This window comes from Ursus arctos, unplaced genomic scaffold (genome assembly GCF_023065955.2).
Source record: "Ursus arctos isolate Adak ecotype North America unplaced genomic scaffold, UrsArc2.0 scaffold_9, whole genome shotgun sequence".
Lineage (NCBI taxonomy): Eukaryota > Metazoa > Chordata > Mammalia > Carnivora > Ursidae > Ursus > Ursus arctos.
Window position 1 is genome coordinate 4,203,864 of NW_026623111.1, and position 22,651 is coordinate 4,226,514.

Genomic DNA, 22,651 nt, shown 5'->3' on the forward strand with positions numbered 1-22,651 from the left:
ACAGCCAGTCCTGCACACACGAGCGGAGCGTGCTAAGTTTTACTGAGATGTGATTCCTTACCATATAACGTGTCCATTTAGAGCGTACAGTTCAAGAGTTTTAGTGTATTCATCGATGTGTGCGACATTACCACGGTCCGTTTCAAAGAACCCCGCATCCTCCGGCTCCCACCCTGCCCGCCCCGCCCCTGCCGGGCGACTACTCGCGGACTTCCTGTCTCCACAGAGGACGCTGTTCTGCACTTGCCTACAAACGGAATCACACAGCGTGTGGTCTCTAGTGTCCAGCTCTGTCCCTTCACGGGATGTTCTCACGGGATGTTCATGCGTGTTGTTGTGTGTGCAAGGACGTCATTCCTTTTTACAACAAAACGTATTTAATATTTCAGAAATGCAGATCATATCACCCAAGCACAAAACAGTGCCCCTGCCCTCCCTCCCAGTATCACCCAAGGTCCCACACTGCAGCCGTGCTTCTTCCCCAGAGACCCGCACAGAGAGGGAGCCCGCCAGCCAACGACGGCAGCATGTAACAGGACAGGAGGGACAGGAAGGGCCAGGATGAAGGGCCCAGGTGAGAGGGAACTTCTGTCTGGTTAATAAATGCACTGAACTGTACATTTTCAAAAGGGAGAATTTTATGGCACGTGAATTACATCTCCACAAAGCTGTCACTGTTATAAAAATAAACATGCTGCTAGAGAGATACAGCCTGATGGCCCATGAAGTAATCTTCAGACCGAACAGACACCTTACAGGAAACACAGGGTTTGGGGACCACGCTGAACACCACCACCAGGACGTAACCAGCAAGACCCAGACTCTGGGAGACGCTGCAGGACACACGAGCTCATTTCTTCAGTAAACAGAGGACAAGGGATAAGAGGAGAGGTGGGGTAACCTATATATTAAAAAAGGACTAAAAAGATCTTTCGACTAGCGGCAGCGTCACCCTACCCAGACTACGAAGCCGCTGACACCTGAGACCGTATGAAACCGGAAAACGCCCGGAGAGCTGACAAGGACACGGGGCCCGTTATCTAGCTGACTCTATTTTAGTACGTATTTGAAATCTCCCCCTAATAGCAAAGGTCACAGGAGAGTACAAGCCTCCACAGAGAGTCTCCAGCCACGACATGCTGCCCGGACAAGCTTTGAGCCGATATAGGGTCAAGAAGCAAGGCTTTATTTTTCCTTTCTCATACCATACAAACTTGAAGCCAGCTAACACCGGCCAATCCCACAGGGGCCAAGCCCCAGGCAGGACACCCAGAAGGGGTGAGAGAAATGTAGATGGAGGAGGCCCAGGCTGGACTTGCTCCCACACCGTCAATCAGCTGCTCCCAAGACTCAGCCACCAGGGGGCCAGCGTGACCCATCCCAGAGGAGCCATCCCTCAGCCCTCCTGTCCTCCAGTGAGCTCTGTGGGTCTCCTCTGTTTACCAGTGATGGGGGACAATCCCACCACCCTGCCCGGGGGCACACGCGGCGGAGGGGTGCTTGGTTTACAAAATGCCTTCTAAGGTGTGGTCAGCACAGTGCTGGCGAGAAATGCTGACCTCCCGATGTCACCGCCGGATGGGTGGGGGGCTTCTGTTACCCACCCTCCCTCTAACAGACGCTCAGAAGGACTGTCCAAGACCCCGCGTGGCAGAGCCGAGCCGCAAACCCAGGCTCCTGGTGTCCAGTCCAAGAAGGACTGTATTTAGAGAGGGCCGTTTGCTCGACAGGCACTTGGGAGCAAGGACTTCTTCGCTCAGGCTACTGAGCCAGGCTACTCTGCAGGAAAAAAGAGAACAAAAGACCATTTACCTGAGCCCACTTCCTGTTTCGACTCTGCATCTGAATCGTAGCTATGGAGGCAAACACTTCCTCCGAGGGCAGGTCGTCTGGGAGCCTCGTCAGGAACTGGGCTATGTGAATGAAGTCCATCTTCGTCAGGATGTCCTCGAACAGCTTCAGGATGCCCAGGGCCGTCCGGAACAGGAACCCTTCCCCGTCACGACAGAACACATCCCAGATACGACAGGCCAGGTCCAGGGGCAAAGATTTACTATACAAGGTAAAGATCCTGGGGAAAAAGTTTTGAGTTTTTCAGGTTTTGGACGGCACAAAGAAACAGCTCTGAATTCAGGTCTAATCCACTAAAAATGCTCCCTGAGTTAGTCGCTTTCATACTTAAGACACATGGTGGGGGGCGGGGAGCGGCACGAGGCCTGCATTCATTCTGAAGGACAATTTCGTAAGAAAGCATTCTCGGCTTTCACGCAGAATCCCAAACACCGTACAATTTCTGGATCGCGGATGCCGATTGCATCCCCACGCGACAGATATTTCCGACGATCCAGTACGCGCCTGCTCTGTCGGAGGGCTGGACACAGGGTTAATAAGGTGGACGAGCTTAGAGTCTGAGGGGAGCAGAAACAGTCAAGAGAATACAATCAGTGTATGTACACATGTCTCCCCACTTCCGAAGAACACTGTATACTTTTCTCCCACTCGGGGTCTGCAAGGAACAAAGCAAAGCTTTCCAAATGAAGCAGAGTGTAGACGATAAAAAACTGATCTTCTGCTTAAAGCCAACAACCAGACGGCAAGTAAAACACAGACACGCACGATCTTAAACTACTGTGACGATCACCATCCAAAGCACCAAACACACACCGTCTTGGGTGACCAGCTGTCTTATCAAGTGTGAGCATTTGCACTCTGGAAGGTGCCTGTGTCATAAAGCGAGGTGAAGCCGGGTTGGGACGTAGGCCAAACGGATTCTCTGCGAACCCAGCCTCCTTCCTCGGCTCGGAGACACAGCCCGGGTGCCATCCCCAGGGTGTCCGCTGACCCCGAGGACTGGCCAGATGCCCCCTCTGACCCTGGTGCTTATCGGAACACATGTCTGCTTCGGTTCTCCCCACGGAGATGCCCAGGAGCAGGGACCCTGACCAACGGCCTCCACCTCAGCACCCCGCACAGCACCTGGCCATCTCTGCTGAGAAAGCCCACGGGTGGCTGCACTGCCCATCTGCTCCAGGGTCCTAGACGTGGGTGGTTCCCACCTCCTCACCAGCGGCAGTGCTCACTAGAAGTGGGGACTCTCAGGTGCCGGGGGACACCCCCCTCCCTCTTGGAAAATCACAGTTCACAGTTCACAGTTCACAGTTTCACGACTGCCTTCGTGCCCGCCCCAGCTCCAGAGACCCTGTGCGGGCACCGGACTCAGGTGCCGCACCCCGACTATGGGGCTGGCCTGGTCAGGGGGAATGTCATCTAGCCTTCAACAGCAGGCCTCCCAGCCTCCTGGGGGAGATGCCGCCAGAGAGCCCACGCCATCCTGGCCAACGTGCTCCTGAGGCTCCGCGCACAGGCTTTCCTGAACTCCAAACTCTCACCTGGCAGCATCTCTGCCCCAGCAACAGGCTTGCCTCTGGGACCCAGAGGGACATGTCATGCAGCCAAGGGCACAGACCGAACACGCGTGCTAATTAAGACCCCAAGCCACACAAGGCTTTCAAAGTCTAATGAGAGACTTCAGGAGGGCACACGGATCAATTCGGACGATGAAATAGGGAGACGAGCATCACAAGGAAGCCCCTATGTCACAGAAACAGCTGAGCTTTGACTAAGGGCCTACTATGTGCTCTGCGCCCCCCACCCTCCGGGCACGCCGGGAGCACACCGGATTCCACAGCCAGGACCGCCGTGGGAGGCGGTGTCCCTGAGATAGCACAGTCGCGGCACAAGGCAGCCCGTCCAGCACACTTAGCCCTGGGATGGCCGCCCGGGGCCCTGCCCTCCACCTCCTCGCTGTCCCCTCTGAGCCTGTAGATTCCGCAGGCTTCCAGCAACCGGGGCACAGCCCCTCACCCCCCAAGGGTCACATCGCTGTGTCCCCTCCTGCTCTGGGGCAGACATCTGGGTCCGCTCCCCCTCCTCCCACCCCTCCTGCAAGCAGCACCGCACCGAGAGGGACCTCGTGCCCCTCCTCACGTCCCCCGTCACTGGAGTCCACTTCTGAGTCCACACTTTCAGATGCTTGCCTGCGTTTTAAACCCCACTTAGAGTCAAAGCCCCACTCTGAAGAGGACACTGAACCTCTCTTGCCCGGATTTCCTCCCAGGAGGAGCTCACTCGGGCACCACTCACGCAGCTGAAGAGCGCACCAGCTCCCCGGCCACCGGGCTCTGCCCTGGCCCCGTGGCAGCCCTGGGACGGGGATGGGGACAGTCCCGCCAGAGCAGCAAGAGAGGAGCTGTCTGCTCACAGCCCCCTGGCCCCTCCCAACTCCAGCCCTTCAAGTGCCCCCACCGCACCCCGAGCACTCGGCTTCCTCGGGCTCGGACCCATGAGTGCAGGAGAGGCAGGGGTCCGAGGCGTGCCCAGGATGCTGCAGGCTTCTCCCCGTGGCAGCAAGAGAGAATTCAAAGCTGCTTCTTCCCTGGACCGCTGCATGTTATTGCACTTTATGTCAAAAATGGTAACTTCAGGTACAAATTCAACGAATGCAAATACTGTATTTCTGTGTTGCAGAAGTGAGAAGTGGCTGTGGGCTTACAGAAGACATCCAACACGCCTGTAGGCAGCTTCCCCCACGACGTGTGTGGCAGGAACAGGTTGGATTCCTCCTGCCAAGCCCTCCCAACTGCCAGAAAGCATCCTGATCCGCAATGTCTGTTCCGACTGCTTGTCTGAGCTTGCGGGAAAGTGAGAGGGTACAGGAAGGGGGAGAAGGGGGTTCCACGGCTCCCAAAGTCTTCACGGAGGCAAAGGCTCATTCTCAGAATCCAGCCCTTCCCTGATCCCCTCCCTGAGCAGGTATCAGAGCTGACGGGGAGTGCTGGCTTCGTGCTGAGCACGGCTTTATACCATCTACCTGGCTCGCAAGTTCTCCCCGCCGCAGCTCCACAGGACGTCCAATCATCTCCACTTTACAGACAGGAAACTGCAGACAAAGGGAGGCTGCCGGAAGTGGGTGCGAGCCTGAGGCGGGGGCACCATCCTGCAGCCCCCCGTGGAGAAGCCAGAAAAGAGACTGGGCCTTTCAGGCCTGACACCATCGACTCCCAGCCGTGCCCACATTGTCCCAGGGTTGTGAGCCTCTGCCCCCCCCACCCAGAGCTGGCTTAGGAAGTGCCCCCGAGGCCCCCACCTCACCACGTGCTCCCCGTGCTCCTAACAAACGGAGACAAGCAGTCAGAACAGACGCTAAGTAAGAGGATTAGATTGCGTGAGGCCTGCAGAGAACATTAATGCCAAACGCGAGCTGCGTTCACCGAAGACCGGGAGGTGGTGGGGCGCCCGGGGGCTCGGTCGGTGAAGCGTCTGCCTTCGGCTCAGCTCCTGATCTCAGGTGCTGGGACCGAGCCCCATGTCGGGCTCCCTGTTCCACGGGCAGCCTGCTTCTCCCTCTGCCTCTGCCCCCGTCCCCAACTTGTGCCTGCTCGCTCTCTTCAAATAAAATCTTTAAACAAACAAACAAAAAAGACTGGGAGGTAGTTACTGAAGACTCCGATACCGAGTCCAGCCCCTGCCCCAGTCCTGGAAGCAGCCGGACCCCCCTGCCCGCAGAGCACCCTCTCGCCAGGCCAGCCTGCAGGAGGTTCGGCGCCGGGGTCCCGGCACAGCCGTGTAGATGCCGTGTGCAGCCAGGCGAACGAGCAGACCCTTCCTGCGAGCGGGTTTCCACTGCGAGCCTGCAACGCCCCCCCCCCCCCCACCATGATGACGGCCCCAGGGCACACCAGCCGCTAGCCCGGGCGCTTGGGAGCTCGGCAAGACGGGCCGAGCTCCTGAGGAGCTCACAGGCAGACCTGTCACCCCAACGTTAAAACCTACAAATGAAATGAGAGCAATCCAGATGCAACAGAAACTGAAAGCTGCCAACCACAACTTCACCCCGAACCTCTCCTTCAGGGCAGAGATTCAGCGTAACGTGGGATGGCCAAGGACCCCCAGACATCACTTCAACAAACACTCTTTGTGACGGAACGTACTGCTGGGTTCTTTTACTAACCCAAGACCATTTACTACAGAACCCGTTCACACCTCCAGATAATTCTACCATTCGAAGCAGCCGGAAAAAGTTCGAGCAGTTCAATGACTATGTGTCAATCCTCCCACAAAACACCATACCTGACTGAACCCTCGAAACTCTGCAGGGAGACGTACACCACTGGCGAGACCATGCTCTGACCCTCGTGTCTCCACGTGCACAGGGAAGAGTGACACGCCACACCAGGGAAGACCCCGTTTCCAGAAAGGCAGCACCAGCAGGTCAATCTGATTCTCTGCTGTGAAGTCTCTGTACCAACGTTCCCAGCCCGCACAGAGGACCAAGCACCCGAGCAGGCCCCGGGCTGGGTTCTGGAAGGGGCCCCTCGGGAACAGACACGTTCCCTGATCTAGGACTCGGAGCCGCACACGGGGCGGGACACCAGGGACACAGAGGTGCCTGACAAAGCTCAGTCTGTGAGCGGAACGCAAGAAACAGAGATGCCCTCGGAGCGGCACAGTGCTGTGACGGAGGGACACATACACTGCAGGGGTGGAGGGGAGGGCCGAGAGTGTTCTGCAGGAATCATTCCCCAGCGGTGCTAGGTAAGGGCCGATAAAGCTATCCTGTCATACTCCACAGGGCAGAGGAACTGTGCTGGGAGGAAGCAGGAGCAATCCCCAGCCGGCCTTCAGTGGGTGGACTGCATGGCAGGAAAGGAGAGATCATTGTGTTTGTGCCCACGCAGCTCACCCGGGCCACTCTGCCAGCCAAGCCACAGGGGCCCGTCAACCCTCAGACAGGGGTAGGAGTGAGAGGTCTCGTCCTCAGGCAGCTAGTAACCGGAAGCCTAGGATCTCCTGTGTCTCTTGAACACGTGCCCGTGCAGGCCCGCCCACTGCCAGCCATTCCGAGGCGGAGCCCTGCTCAGGGTGTGGATGTGGCTTCGGGGAAGCCGGTGCCGCGCCGTGATAAAGCAAAGGCTCTGGTGTCCGATCAGCCCAGGCTGCTCGCCCCGGCTGTGACTGCGCAGGGCCCTCGGTGGCCTCCTCTGTGAAGACAAAACCAGCTGTGAGTGTCTCTGAGAGGTCAGCTTCCGGGGCAAGTCCTGAGCATGGCCTGTTCTTTCCCTGGCTTCCTCCTCGCCGCCTATCCTGCTTCCCACCGGAGCTGTTCCTTGGGCGCACCCCCCAAGAACCACAGCATTCAGAGACATGGGCTGCAAGGAGTGCGTCAGGGCACGCGGCTTTGCTGGGCCCGACTCCACCTCTTCGCCGGCCCTCCGCTGCAACTGCAAACAGAGACAACGTTCTCCTCGGTCCTCACTCCAGAGACCAGCAGAGCACAGGCCTCCCCAAAGCAGGGTGGGCAGCACTGATGAGGCAGCAGGCGCCAGCCACAACCCATCACAAACCATGGAGCTTCCTTCTCACGCAGACACCCCAGATTCTCCTTCGGTTTTCACATGGACGAATCTGGTCTGGGGTTCCCACTCCCAGGAGCATCAGCAGCGTGTAGACGCGATCCCTAGAGCCCGAGCTCTGGGACCCAGCTCTCAGGTTATGCTGCCTCACCACCAAATCCCTCAGGAGGGCTCCGTGGGAAAGCACACTAGGTCTAAAGCAGCCAACATGAACGTGAGATCCAGCTAGCCACATGACCTCGGGCAAGCCACTCTGCCTCTCTGAGCCTCAGTTTCCCCATCTATGAGACAGAGGAGTCACAGTTCACTCCAGGCGGTGTTCTGAGGTTACGGGAGATCCTGTGTTAGCAGCACTGTAGTCAGTGAACACAGGTGCTCTTGGCCTCTGCCCCTGTCTGGATGGTAATGGCCTCCAGACGAGAACAAGACGAGCAGGTCCTCGAGGATGGTGCTGTTGGCGCAGGTGCTCGAGGATGGTGCTGTTGGCGCAGGTGCTCGAGGATGGTGCTGTTGGCGCAGGTGCTCGAGGATGGTGCTGTTGGCGCAGGTCCTCGAGGATGGTGCTGTTGGCGCAGGTCCTCGAGGATGGTGCTGTTGGCGCAGGTCCTCGAGGATGGTGCTGTTGGCGCAGGTCCTCGAGGATGGTGCTGTTGGTGCAGGTCCTCGAGGATGGTGCTGTTGGCGCAGGTGCTCGAGGATGGTGCTGTTGGTGCAGGTCCTCGAGGATGGTGCTGTTGGTGCTGCCCCTCGTGACCCAGTCAAGGTTACTGCCCTGTGAAATCAGGGTCGATGACCACCAGCGGTTTTTCTTAAGTAAACAGAACGGGAAATTTTGGAATGCTTCACCACAAAGCAGGGGCTGGGTATGGTCTGAAGCTTGCTTCGGTCCAGTACACAGAGGAAGGTTCTGTACATGTGGTCATACATCACATCACGACATAAAATTCCTTTCCTTTTTCGAGTCGGGGTGAAAGAGTTTGAAAGATGCTATTCCAGATAGGGTTTTCCAACTTCATTTTTAGGCCGAAATCCTAAGAATCGGAGTTGGAGGCCTAACACAGGTGAGGCAGGAGCTGAAGACACTGGTGCAGTCTGACCCTCTCCAAACACCCTCCCTCCGCGCAGTCACGGCCAGCACTGTGTTGAAGCCCAAACGGGCCTTCCAGCCCAGTGACACCTTTTTTCCTGCAGAGCCCCTCTGTAAGCCAGGTGGCGGGGACCGGGGCATCACCTTGTAAGGCCCTACAAGGTTCATCACTGCAGGTGACAGAGGAGAAAACGTGCTTAGAGAGGGTTAATGCCCATCACCGAGGCCACGAAGCAAGTAGCAGGAGAGACAGGACCAGGCCTGAGGGTTCCAGAACCACAGTCCTCCCACCATTGTTCCACACATCTGCCCCCAAACACGGGTGTTCTCGGGGGTGACATCCCACCCCTTCCTCAGGCGACCACATCCGCTTCTGCACGACGATTTGCAGGGCCTACTGCTGCACCCAGAACTCTCTAGAGCCCCTTATCTGTAGGTCTACTTAGACGTCCAGCAGGAGCCTCCAAATCAGCGTCCGAAACCAACTCTATCAAGCACGCTGCCAAACCTGACCCAGCTGGGGGTCCCTGCGCGCCCCACTAGCTGGACACGCGTGCAGACGACTCTCGGACTCCCTCACACACCCGCAGACTCCCTCAGACACCTGCAGCTTTCCTCTCCCTCGGCCTCTCAGCTTCCTGCTGTCCACCAGCCCCCGGGCCTCGGTTCGAGTCCTGGTCCGGTGGCCTCCATGCATCCCTGCCTCCAGGCTCCGCTGGCTCCCCAGGAACCTAGAGCTCACTTCTGGAGATAACCCGCCTCCCTCCTCACCCCGAGCAGAAGCCTGCACTGTTCCCTCTGGCCCCTGCAGTCCTGCCCAAGCTCCCTGGCATGGGACCTGAGTCCCACACGACCCCTCACCCCTTCACTTAGGCTCCAGCATTGCCCAACCGACCGCTACAGCCCTGCTAATTCTGGGCCACCACAGGCTCACGTCATGCCTCGGCTCAAACTCACGGGTCACCTCTGTGTCCTCTGACCCATGAACCGGGGTCCAGAGCTCTGTCCATCTTCCCTTCCTAAGAGACAACACGTGCAACACGCTGCGGAGCTGTCCGTGGACGCGGCTCTTCCCTCTGGACAGAGCTCCGGACACGCACGCACCGTGCCCTGCTCCCCGCTCATCACGAGCTCTCGGCAGACAGCCCAGCACCGACCTGGTGCTCAGTGACATCGCGCTTAGTGAACGGACAGACGGCATGCCGAAAACAAATAGGTCCACAACACCGTTTCTGTCCTTGAGGGAATCGAGGACAGGAGAGTCACAGACAGGAATAAGGCAGACCTCACAGAGCCCGGCAGATGCAGGTGCCTGAAAGGCAAGGGCACCTCAAACGCAGGGCAGCGGCGAGACGATAAAACACACGTGGGAGGGAGTTCGGCCGAGCCCAGAAAGAAGCCAGCAGTGAGGATGGCGAGAAACAGGCAGGGAGAGGAGAAAACACATAGAAAATTCAGTCTTACCAATCAATTAGGTAGATGTCTGGAGTTAAGTTGTTTTTCTTGAAATGAGCAAATAATTTCGGCAAATTTTCTTCAAAGAATACCTCAAATGCAGCAAAATAGGTCAACATCTGGGGAGATAATGTGAGATATACCAATAAACCAATTATCAGCACAGGTTTCCATTGTACAGAAGAAAGGCCACAGAGGGACACTTTCAGGACAGGACAATGGTCGTCTTCCGCGGTTGCTAACACGTCTAGACCGGCACTCCTCGCTGGGCTCAGGCAGTTTCTACTTAAGCCCCTTTTCTACTCTTCACAACAACGTCACCAGCTCCACTGCCGTATTTCCTGAACTCACACGGAAGTCGGCAGAGGCCCGCTGGTGTGCGGCAAGGCTGGACGTGAACCATGCCTGGCCCGCTGCAAAGGCTGGGTGTTTGTGGGCTGGCTCTTCTCCAAGAACCGGGAAGGATGAACTGCCTAAAGGAACCCGAGGAAGCATGGCCTCCTCGCGCCCAGCCCTGGCACGTCCCGAGGGAGCATAATATTGACGTGTGTGGCACAGGTAAAACCACTCTGGCTTAACAACACAGCCCTTTTAATGCAGCAAAGGGAGAAAACGTTAAGGAAAAGCAAGCAGTCAGAGCCTGTATTTTACTGGCACATGCTTTTCAACTCCTAGAGGGTTTGTAAGAAAACAGCACACACTGAGAAGGGGAGCGCTGCTGGAACAGAAGAACAGCTAGGGCGGGGCTGGCAATGACCTGCGTCTGAGCGGCGCCCCACTTCTGGGCCATTCACCACCTGGATGCATGTGGGCAAATGGCAACTCTCTGACTCAACGAAGGGATGTACTATAAACCAGTGGGTCCCGACAAGAGTGCGGGGAGGACTCTGCCTCCCGGGGGTACACCTGACAATGTCGGAGGACATTTCTGACTGACACGCTAGCGGGGAGGTGCTCCTGGCATGCAACGGACAGAGGCCGGGGATGGTGCTGGCCGCCTCTGCGGCTATCGGCCCCCCACATCCTCAGCACTACCGCTGGGAGTCCCTGCTGTCAAGAAGGTCCTGTTCCACACTACGATTCTATGATCCTTCCTTAAAAATATACGTGGGAATTCATAAGCACAGTTTATCATATGTGTCTAAAGAGAAACGTGGGGCCTTATCTTCACAATTAAGAGACACTGAGATACAAATCATTTTATTATATACAAGTATTTTCCTGACTGCAAGTCTGTAAATGTTCCCTGTAGAAAACTTAAGTACGGAAACAAAAGATTGTCCGTAAATACTGTTCATTTCCTTCTACCGTTAAATATGGCAGCTATTATGGCTCATGGTGTCTCAGATGCTTTTGAAAAAAAATCATTTTAATCTTACTTTTCCATAATAAATGCTCTGCAAACCTCGATACTGCACCGGATATGCTGCCAGGTCTTATTTTTTCTTATTTCAACTGCAGTATGTTAACATACAGCGATACCTGATTTTCAGACGTACAATACCGCGAGTGACTCGACGGTCCCACACATGGCTCAGTGTTGTGTGCTCCTAACCCGCCACCCGCTCCCCCAGCCCCCTGCCCACCTCCCCCGGGGCAATCACCGGTTCATTCTCTAGAATTAGGAGTCTGTGTTTTGATTTGTCTCTTTTTCCCCCTTTGTTCGTCTCTTAAAGTCCACACAGGAGAAAAATCATATGGTCTTTGTCTTTCTCTGACTGACTTATTTCACTTAGCGTAACACTCCTTAGCTCCGTCCATGTTGTTGCAAATGGCAAGATTTCGCTCTTTATTATGGCTGAGTAGTACTCCACTGTATGTGTGTACATGTGTGTATGCACGTGTGTGTGTACGTGTGTGTGTGTACACGCATACACACACACACACACACATACACCCTGTTATCTTCTTTATCCATTCATCAGTGGACGGACACTTGGGCTGCTTCCACAATCCGGCGGTTGTAAACGGTGATGCCATGAACATCCTTTGGAATCAGTGCGGTCGCATTCTCTGGGTAGACACCCAGTAGTGCGATCCCTGGGTCACGGGGTAGCTCTACTTTCAGTACCTTGAGGCACCTCCACACTGTCTTCCAGAGCGGCCGCACCAGCTCGCATTCCCACCAGCAGTGTAAGAGGGGTCCCCTTTCTCCGCATCCTGCCAACATCTGTTGTTTCTACTCCCAGATCTTTAGTGACCATCTGCCTCCCCCTAAACCTGCATTTTAAAATGTTTTCATTTTCACGATGAAAAACCATTTTAAATCATTAGTTATGAATAACTGTGTAACCACCATCTCTCTGCATAATGTACGGTGGGTTCGCATGAGCAGAATCACAAAGCTGTGCCATGTACCACTACTGAGAGTTAAAACCAGATTGTCCTCCAAAAGGCCTCTGCCAATCTGTAACTCCCCTAACAGCCTCCACTTTCACAGCAGTGTTGAAATACTACTTTTTTACAAAATGTTAAGTACTGCCTGAGCACGAAATACTCCAGAGTCCTTGAGATATTCCAGAAGAAATATGCCCGAGATTGTCTTAAAGTACTGCTGCCACTTATCAGCAAATCATCAGCAAATCCAGCCAACGGGTGCCCTGCGTGGGTGGCTCTCCTGGGCTGTAGAGAGCCCACCGGCTTAGGAAGCAGAGCGGTCCAGCTCCCAGCTCTTCCACTCACCAGCTGCGTACCTCGATGGGTCACGTCATTTCTGGGCCTTGGCTCTTCATCTGCGCCCCGCAGAAGACCCACCTCCGGGAGCACGTGAGGGGCCTCCCCGGGGCACCCGTCAGCTCCTTCCACCCGCTCTGTGTCTATACCACGTACTGAACACACCACTACCTTCGTCAGTGAAGGCGCTGGTCGTCACCGCGTCCCCTGTCCCGTGGGGGGGCGCACCGCAGGAAGCAGAGCCCCGGGCTGGCAGCAAGCAGCAATGGAGGCGAGCGATGCCACGCTCTCCTTGAAGGACCCAAATGAGGAGTGCGCCCCTGAGCTGCAGCTGCGACACGAAGTGTGCACATTCGGGCAGGAGCCGCCCCGCCTCTCTCAGTTAGAGAAGGTATTTTCAGAAATACATACAAAGGGCTATTAGCCGTGTGTCTGGAAAACAAATTTCTTTCCCTCTGAAAAGACAGAATGATCAGCAGTCCTGGCTGTGTGCGGACACACGGACTGGGGGTACTCACAAGGCCATGGTCCACTCGGAAAAACGCCATTTGACAGGGTTTATTCAAAAGATTAGAGAAAGCAATGAAGGCGTCTGCAGAGTCCAGGTTCAGGATGAGCACGGCCGCTATGAAGGACATGCCCTGTACCTGAGGAAGGACAGAAGGGTATTAAACTCACGGTGGCCACCACGGTCGCAACTGCTCTCTCGCGGAGAAAGAGGAGCCCAAACGCCCTCGAGCTAGGAGGTCCCACATGGCCACCCACCCCCCACCGCTGAACCGAGCGCCTCCACGGCTCCCACCTGCCCCCCCCCCGCCCCGCCCCGGCCTGCGCTCCCTCAGCCTCCGCCTCCGGCCAGTGGAAAACCATAAACGCATCTGGCCTTTGACGGCCTGCCCTCCAGAACGGACAGTGTCCGGTGCGGTGGAAATGGGGGTCTGACTGCCTGAGAGCTCGTCACACACACACACAGCTGCTGAGCCGCGGAAAGAGCAGCACCGTGTGTCAATGGTTACTGCTTAACGGCTTTTCTGATTTAATGCTAAGAAAAAAAAATCACATGCAAAAAATGAAAATCAAATCCAATTATGTAATTAGTGCCACAGAGAGGCCGTGTCAGCTCAATCCCTTTACAAGAAAGCGGAGGCAATTCACTGACCACGAAGCTCTCCATCCCCCCCGACGGCAAAAAAAAAAATTGAAGGCACTCAACCTGACATCTGCAGCTAAGTGGTGCTGGGCAATAGTCTGACTTTCTTTTTAGACGATAACATTATAAAATATTGAAAAGGTTCACTTACATAACCCACATCCGGTCGGTAACAAGTATAAGCGCCCAAAATACTGTGCAACATGTCATGATATGGACCACCCTAAAAGGATCAACACACCAAAAACAACACGTGCGTAAGTCTGGTTAGTACTCAGAATGCCATCTGCCGCCGCCGCCAGTCACACCAGCTGCTCTCGGAGGACGAACTAGTCGCCAAGCATTATGCTCGCAGCTCTATGCGTCCTGCATGATTCAACGAGTTAGCGACCAATGGACGGTTAACCAGCCTGCAGCTCAACTGACAAAGCTGCTTGGAAAAAAGCTGATGGGTCAGGCATGAACACCTCGCTCAGAAGGAAAGCATCCTTAGTCTGGCTCTGGTTGCGTAACTGTGTCTCCCCTCCCTAGCTCGACAGGCAAGCCCACTACCCCAGGGCTCTTCAGAGCAGGTGACCCGCCTGCCTCCCCTCCCGACAATCATCGTCTGTTTCTTTTGTGTGTTTCAGCAATGGCAGGTTTAAGAACTACCCTGCAAACGTCGAGTCCTGAGAGCGACCATTTGATTAACATTCTCCAGGCCTGCCGTCCCTGAGACCTGTGCTGGAATTTCCGGTTTTCTAAGAAAACACAGGTGCCTCCCGCAATGTCAGTGTGTCTGAAGACACTGTGAAAGGACCAGCTGGGTCCAGATCCCACAGTGGCCGTCCACAGCTCCCACGCAGCGACCATCAACTTCAGGAATAAAAAGTGTACAGGGTGTGTGACGAGAACGTCACTCCACAGGTGACAAAAGGACGCCAGGGCCCAGATCATCACATTCTGGCATATACGAGAAGTTAGGTCAAAGAAGGGACACTCCTAAATCAGAGGGACCAAAGAAGGAAAGCCCACAATGGGAAGGTAAAAACGGACGGCATCCAGTGCCAAGAGGGGAGGAGAAGGGGGGACGGGCAGGGAGCTCAGGGGCAGAGTGCCAAATGCCCACCTGGACACTGCTGTGGACCGTCACCGAATGAGAAAGACAAGAGAGCTATGCTGAACTTCTCTTAAAGGTAAATGCTTTTAACTTAAAAGATTCTCCACCCTGCTATTCTCTGAAGAACAGCCGCCACCCTCCTTTCTCTGAGGAAAAGACAGTGCTGGCGGATGGCAGCCCCCATTCCACATGCCCTTGCTTTGGACATCTCCCCACACTCTCCCTTCCCACTGCACTTTGTTTTTTGGTAATACCCACTTACGAATTCAGAGCTCAGGGCGCCACAGACTGAAGGACGCACCCAAAGGAACCCAGAGCAAGAGAGAAAAGCCAAGTTCTCTGCCATCTACCCCCAACCGCACCCAAAAGAGACCCCAAAAGCCCCTCGTCTTCTTCTGAACACACCCCCCTGCACCAGGATAACTGCCCGGTGAATCTCAAAGTCACCGAGGCGGAGTCCCCATGAGATACTGCACAGAGATCACTCTGGGTCCCCGGTCTAGGAACGTTGGTCCTCAGCGTCGGAAGGATGCCAGCACCCTCTTGGGCCCCGTTTTGGTTCCCCGACTCCCTTTGTCGGCAACACGGCCCTGACACTCTCCTTCCTCCAGAGCACGGCTAAACCGCACAGGTTCCTGGTGCGGCCATGGTGGTGAGTTGGTAAGGGGGGGCCACTGCACTAAACTCCACGCTCTCTGTTCGTTCCTCCAGAGGGAAGGCGGGGATCCCCTGCACCCCCCACCCTCTGATGCTTCTGTTCTAGTCCTTCCACCTGGAATGTCTTTCCCATCATCTGCTCAGACTGTCATTCAAACCTAGTCCAAGCGCAGCCTGAGGGCCCCTTCCTCCGCAACCCCATTCCAGACATCCCCTGCCCCCATGCGGGACTCCCAGCAGAATGGCCGCAGCTCCTCTGTGCTGGGGCACACCGGCATTTCCGCAGAGCCCATGTGTGTCTAACATGTGCATCTGCATGCCTGGCTCCTTCCACGTGGCTGGTGAACTCTGTGTTCCGGTTCATTCCACTACCCTTTACTGGTTATCCAATGTGTGCATGGCGTGATACCAGAAACACGGGCCTGATTCCAAGGTCGGGGATTCCAAGGCTGCTTGGCAAGCGCCAAGGTGAGCACAAAGAGGAGGCTGGGGACATGTGTGGAGGCTGGCACAGCGATCCACAAGAAGACGGAAACAAGGCAAGGACAGATTCAAGGACATCTGAGAAACAGGAACTGCCAAAAACCATTACATACTGGATATGGGAGGGGTCAAACAAGACCCCCAGGGAAACGTCTGCTGTCAGTAGAAGAGCTCTTCACACCCCTCCATCCCGATGACTCCCAAACCCACTGCCGGCCTGGGCTAGCTCAGAGGCCCACAGGAGAGGCCACGTTTCTCTTTACTGCCATCCAAAAGTGGCTACTCCATCCCATCTTCCGTGGCTGGTTCTGCCCCCAGGGGAGTCCCCGTTCTCTCCTGGGCCATCTGCTTAGAAGCCCACGCTCGCCACAGCTACAGCTGCCGAGGCCTTCCGCACGCCCCCACCGGCACCCCAGGCTCCCCAGCCCGTCTTCTGAGGGAGTGCTGTGCGTGCAGCCCTGAAAACCGAGCCACGGCCAGGGAAGCTCTGTCAGGTGGAGCAGCACACGAGGCCCTTCCTGGGCCAGACCTACCAAGGCTTGTGTCCATGCATCATAAAAGGAGCCAGGGCTGCCTTTGAAAGCAGAAGGATGAGTTACCCTCATCTGTAAAGGTCTAAATGTGATGACATAGCCTGCCCTCCCCCACCCTACCCCCAAACCCCTAGTGCTTTTCAAACTTGATTACAAATACGTGCAGTTTGGCATCTATGACGTTTAGACAAAACATACTTAAAGCAACAAATTACCACCACCTACTTGCTGGAAAATGCAGAGATTAGGAAACGTTCTAGAAATGTCCAGTTTAATCAGCTCCAAGCTGGCTTCTCTGTCTGCGGCTGAAAACCCGGCATCTATCAAAAGACGAAGAATCATGACACGTGTCAGAGGCAGACATGTGCAATCACCACAGGCTCTGAAGGGTGGCAGGGATGGACACGGGACGTTGTTCTCGGGCCTGATTATGGCGGGAGCCAACACGGTCCACCGTGAGCATCTGGCGAGCAACAGCTCGCAGCACCAGCTGAGGCTGGATCTCATTAGGGATTTCCCAGAGTCCGGAATCAGAATCTCACCTGATATTTCACCTGATATTTCCTGACGGCAACAACAGTCAGTGGAAGGAAGGACAAGGAAGGGAATATACCCAAAACGCACCCGCCTTGGCTCCAGAACATCACTGGTGTGAACTCAGGATGTGTGGCCCTGACTGCAGGGGCCACTCCTGCGCACTACTTCTGACAACTATTTACGAATAACAGGTTTTGTATTTCTGAATTCCGATACCACACAGACAGGATAAACAAAGATCGGTAAACGAGACGCTCCTTGAGCACCAGCAGGAATCATTCTTGCGCACCGTGGGGCATTCTAAAAGCATCATCTAGCAAATGTGCGGTGTTCCTGTCCCTCTGGAGTCGTTCCCAAACTCCTGTCTGAGCCAGCACTCGACCTGTCCCGGGAGCCAGGCTGCTACAATCCCGGGACTAGTGAAACCACACCGGTTACGATCGGCCCTCCTGTCTCCACACAAACGTGTCTCAGGAACTGGTGTTCTTCAACTCGCTTGCTCTAACCCCCGCCCAAATCCCTTTACCCATGAGGCTTTTCATAAATTTGCACTAACCACTACTTCAGCTAAGGAAAGTCGGTTGTGTAGTTAATAACGACACGACGGACCCAAGCAGCCCCCCGCGTTTCACACGGTGTATACCTTCGTTCTCTGCTTCAGAGCCTCCCGTGCTAAAGGACCGCCACCTCTCCTTGGCTCGGGCAAGACAGATGTCAAAGAGCTCTGGAAGAAAAGTCTCAGGGTAAGTATCACGGCACATGGGAGTATGTGTCCTCAAAAGACGCAGAGAGCACACGATCGCCTCATCCCAATACTTACAGTTCAACCTCAGACCGCGCACTTAGGGGCCCACACACACAATTCCCCCCAGCGCGGCCTGAAGGTCCTCCTGCTGCCTAAAGACATCACCAGGTATTAAGGAAGAATTCACAAAATATTACCACAATGCTGGGTATGTACTTAAATTACACAACCCGCCCCTACGACGCTTCTGTTCGGACTTGTTTCTGAGTTTACTGCCTCTACTGGACTGAGAGCTCGTCAGGGGTGAGACCACAAAGGTCTCTCACTCACTTATGCGCCCAGAGCACATGGCTCTGGACTGACACCCATCAATACAATCCACGAACATCTGACCGACGGAGGGAAGCAGAGACCAGCAGAAACCCATGTGGTTTCGGCTGAAGACCAGACGTGGCTGCCACCGCCACGGCCCCGCCTTCCTCGTCGCGCTGCGGAAGCGGGGAGGGGCCGAGCACGATGGCCAGAGGCTTGGCGACACCAGGACTCTTGCTGGCAGCCGATTCCCAGAATGAGCCCCCATACGGCAGGCTCCAAATCTTCCCATCCTTACAACTTTCTTTTTCAGTAAATCTGCTCTTTGAGCAGCTTAGGAACAGTGAAATAGTATCTCGGGCTCACAGATTTTGCTATCACAGACAGCCCTCTGCAGGTATATCCACGCCCCGTTCCTGAAGGAACCAAAGTGAGGGCTCTACCCGCAGAGGCCTCGCAGGCTCCCCGGGCCGCTCACCCCAGCCCCGGGTCCCTCATCCACATCCGGGGATCACTGAGACTTTAACTGCAGCTCCCCAGAGAATTTCTGTCACTTTATTTTTCCCACCATTAGTTTTGGAAAACAAAGCAGAGCACCTCTGTCTTCCAGTGTGTGCTGTTTATTAAAATATAAGCCAAGTTGTATTAACAGTATTGTGACCCAGCAAGTGAAACCTTGACTAATAACCTGTATCCGGCCTTGTTAACGATCTGACTCACTGCATGCTGGTCGGTCAGGGCAGAAGAGGGTACAACTATGAAATGTAACTTCACACTATTATCCCCAGATGGGAGGGTCTGGGGAACCTGCCTGCTCGCGGTTTTCCAGGAGGTGGGCTTGGCTTTAATCATTTTAGCAGAAGACGGAAGGAAACCACTGCATGGCCCCTGACCCCTGGGAACCACGTGCCAGAAGAGGTATGTGACGGTTCAAGCACAGACGCCCACAGCCTCAGGGCAGAATGAGTCAGTGTCGGAGCCCTAAAAGTACATCTGTGGCTTTACCGCCGTGTCTGCAGCGATGAGGGGGACAGCAACACACCTTCCTCCCAGACCCAGGTTCAAAGCCCAAAGCCGACTTCCCTAAGAGTGAAGGTTTAATAATAGTACGACACTGACTTCCTAGAAGTTTCCAATCTCACAAGCACAACTTTAAAGAGCACATGTCCAGGGCTTTCCAAGTTGGAACGCAGGGTTCCGACTCAGCCAGGGGTAGAAGAGAATCCTGACTCCAGCACGCACCACACGGTCCCTAACCTTCTCAGGAGGGTTGTCGATGTTAGAGAAGATATGTGAGTAAAGAACCGAGTGCAATGCCAGGCCTCAACAACCAGAATTCACGATTATCTGCGTTCTTAAATTGGCTTAACTACTCAGTAACACTGAGATTAAGGAGAACCCAAGAAGGTGGCACGCATTCATTCAACGAATACTCCTTGAGAGCCTGCCATGTGCAGAGAGCTGGGCCAGGCCCAGGTGACAGAGCGGAGAGCAGGACAGGTGGGACCGCAGCATCCAGGGCACGTGGTTTGGGGGCAGCAATGGACACCAGGCAGCCAATCGCGAGAAAGATGCAATGAAACAAAATGAACCAGTATCAGCATTTAGACAAACTTTCAAGATACATAATTGATTAACTAGCTGTTTAGCCCCATCTACTCTGATAAGGTCCACAGAAGATTCTAACTTCCCTAAAATCAACCCAGGCATCAATGAGAACCACACACACACTCACACACAGTTACACACACACACAGACACACACACAGACACACACACACACACACACACACACGAGGACTCTGCACTATGTTCAGCTGTTGATAGAGTTTAGAAAATTTTCAAGAACAAGGACTGAGGTAAATACTCAGCAATTTCTCCAAACCTCTACAAACAATTCCTACAAGTTAAACGTTACATACGATCCTCTCAGGTAAAAAAGCTAAAATGAGCCAGAAATGGAGCCTGGAGGAGGTCACTAGAAACAGAAACCAGTAACCATCCACACGGCCCGCTGACCTCACTCAAGACGGAGAACGCCTGCCTGGACAAGGCTATCTCCGTGGGATACGATCCAAATCTTCTAAGATAAAAAAAAATATGAACCCTAGCTACATAGAGAAGATATAAATCAATTTGTTTTCCACTCGAATGTCTCCACGGGGTGAAAAGTGCCACCATCAACCGCACAAGCACTCGCTGGGCACGAACACAAAGGACAGCAGGAGAGGCTCCTGCCTCAGAGCCGAGCCTGCAGCCAGGGAGGAAAGTGTCCACCTCCCTCTGGACGCGCAGCCTCGTGGGGTGCTGGGCACGGAGCAGGAAGCCAGTTCGGGGCGCAGGCTGCTGGGGGACGATCATCCGCACGCCGCAAGGGGCATCCGGCGAGACAAAGAGCCCGAAGAAAGCGGAGTGCACGTCTCTACCTCCCCTCTGGCCTTCGGCTACCAGGACTCAGGGACCCCAGGCCTGGCACGGCAGCTGTCCTTCTAAGGTACTCATATATAAGCTGCCTGGGACAAAATGCTGCAAAAACACCCCAACAGTACCCCACCCAGGGCGCCTCCGCGGACAGAACACGCGCCTCCCTTCCACTGTCACGCCCCCATCGACGCTTGCTTCCCACAGCACTCAGAGAACCCAGCCCGCCGCTGCTTTGAAACCTGTACGTGCCACCTTGTCTAGCCAGGGAAGAGGACAGTTATCAGGAAGAAGGTAGGCATCTGCTCGGAACCACCAGCTCACTGAAGCACGTAGGAGTGACCCGGCCTCCCTGCCGTCTCTCCCTCCTGGAGGACACAGTCACCGGGCCTCTCAGAAGACATGGCGATGGCTGCCTTTCTTCCTCTTGGGGCAAAGGGGACAGGAGAAGCCAGAGGACTGGGGGTGGAAGGTGGCCGGGGCAGAGGGTACGCTCTCCAGGCCTAGGATCAGGCAAGTTACTCACCATGGGTGATGTTTAACTCGTTGCCGATGGCTAAGCTCCAGACTTTGCCTCTCACACTGGGAGGGATTCCCTGCCACCACAGATCTCGAACTTTTCTAGAGCACCACCTGGACAAAAACGGAAGCATGGATTTACGAGTTTGTTCTCAATGAAGAAACATCGGCCACCTGGGTGCCCAGCCCCGGACCAGAAGAGCGGGGGTACAGAGTCGCATGCACAGCCCCTCCCCTCAGGGAGCTGCAGCCCAGCGTTCCAGAGGCCAGGAGGTCAACAACGACTGTGACAGGGACAATGCGTGAGCAGGGAGGGCGCTGTTCTGGAGCTGAATCCCGAGTGACCGGCAGCAGCTGAAGCAGGTAAAGGACGGGAAGGCCTTTCTGAGCAGAAGGCACGGAACAAGAAGTAGCCGGGCCGCTGCAGGAACCGCAGACAGCTGGGCATGGCGCAGGGTGCCAGGGGGGCAGTGCTGCGGAGCTGCGGTGAGCCCCGAGAGCCCAGCAGCCGGCCACCGCACTACGCACACAGGCCAGTCACTCGGGTAGTGAGCTGCCCAGCCCCAGCGGCAGAGGAGACGCGGCTAACTCAGAATGCTGAACCACGCAGTTGTGGAGGTCTGCGGGCCACGATGCACACGCACCGCCAACACCCGGGACAAACGTAAAGGTGCCAGGGGTCCCCTGGTGCTTCTCAACGCAGCGCAGGGGGTAGACCGTGGGCTGCTGCGACAGAAACCAGGTCTGCATCCCGATTCCACCCTTGCCCGCGGAACCCAGGGCAGATTACTTCTCCTCTCTGCCATCCAGCTGCTGAAACCCTCCCCTGGAAGGGCACTGTGAAGGTCAAGTGGGACAGAGCAGAGAGGCGCCCGGCAGGTGCGCTAAATGGGGGCTGCTGTGTGAGTGCACGCGTTGAGATCTTATCAAGCACCAGTAAGGGCAGGAGGCACTGGGGGGGGGGGTTCCGCAGCCACACAGGGAGACAGCCCAGGGGTTGAGCATCATCTCCATCCTGTTACTGGGTCCCCTTTGAGAAAAGTATTTCCTGAGAGTGTTCAGCCTATTAAAGACACTGCCTAGAAAAGTGGGCTCGGGGAATAGCTTGTTTTCCTAGCAGGCAGCCTCAGCAGGGCTGAGCGAGAGCGAGTAACACCCAGGCAAGTGCCAGAAGCAAGTCCCCAACATCCTGACATCCGGTTCAAGTGGAAAGGGATAAGCCTGAAGGGAGACTCGCAACCACGCTCCCTGGCAGTGCCCGCGAACAGGCTGAGGCCCAGAAGGAGCAACCCGCCTCTGCGCGTGGCCCTGGGACTGGGACAGCTGTCCACACGCTTCCCTTCCCCATCTGAACGTACAGGAAGAAAAGATCTACAGCTGCCTCTTGGCTGTAAGACGACAGCAGCTGCCAGACTCTGCTGGGTACCGGCCATTGGGGGTGTTATCCAAGACCTGATCCCCATCCTCAGACAGAGAACAACATACACTGGAGCAGATGCGTGGGGTGTACCCAGGGCTCTGGGTACCACAGTCACCTGGGCAGGAAAGTCTTCCGCCAGGAAGTCTGA

The 22,651-nt window shown here is 55.4% G+C and overlaps 1 protein-coding gene across 6 annotated transcripts in view; it reads right to left on the reverse strand.

Annotated features, from left to right (window-relative positions):
• The window catches only part of TBC1D14 (TBC1 domain family member 14), a 99,216-nt gene that overhangs the window by 3,966 nt on the left and 72,599 nt on the right, over positions 1-22,651 (reverse strand). For 4 of the 6 annotated variants that reach the window (XM_026486037.4, XM_026486042.4, XM_057309513.1 and 1 more), the window contains 7 exons: positions 21,091-21,197; positions 17,730-17,810; positions 16,775-16,869; positions 13,929-14,000; positions 13,146-13,274; positions 9,964-10,073; positions 1,813-2,071 (listed from right to left, as the gene is read on the reverse strand). In XM_026486037.4, the coding sequence (XP_026341822.1) occupies positions 1,813-2,071; positions 9,964-10,073; positions 13,146-13,274; positions 13,929-14,000; positions 16,775-16,869; positions 17,730-17,810; positions 21,091-21,197 (853 nt within the window). The remainder of the gene's footprint in view (positions 1-1,812; positions 2,072-9,963; positions 10,074-13,145; positions 13,275-13,928; positions 14,001-16,774; positions 16,870-17,729; positions 17,811-21,090; positions 21,198-22,651) is intronic. The other 2 variants (XM_048211840.2, XM_044379447.3) reach the window with 1 other exon arrangement.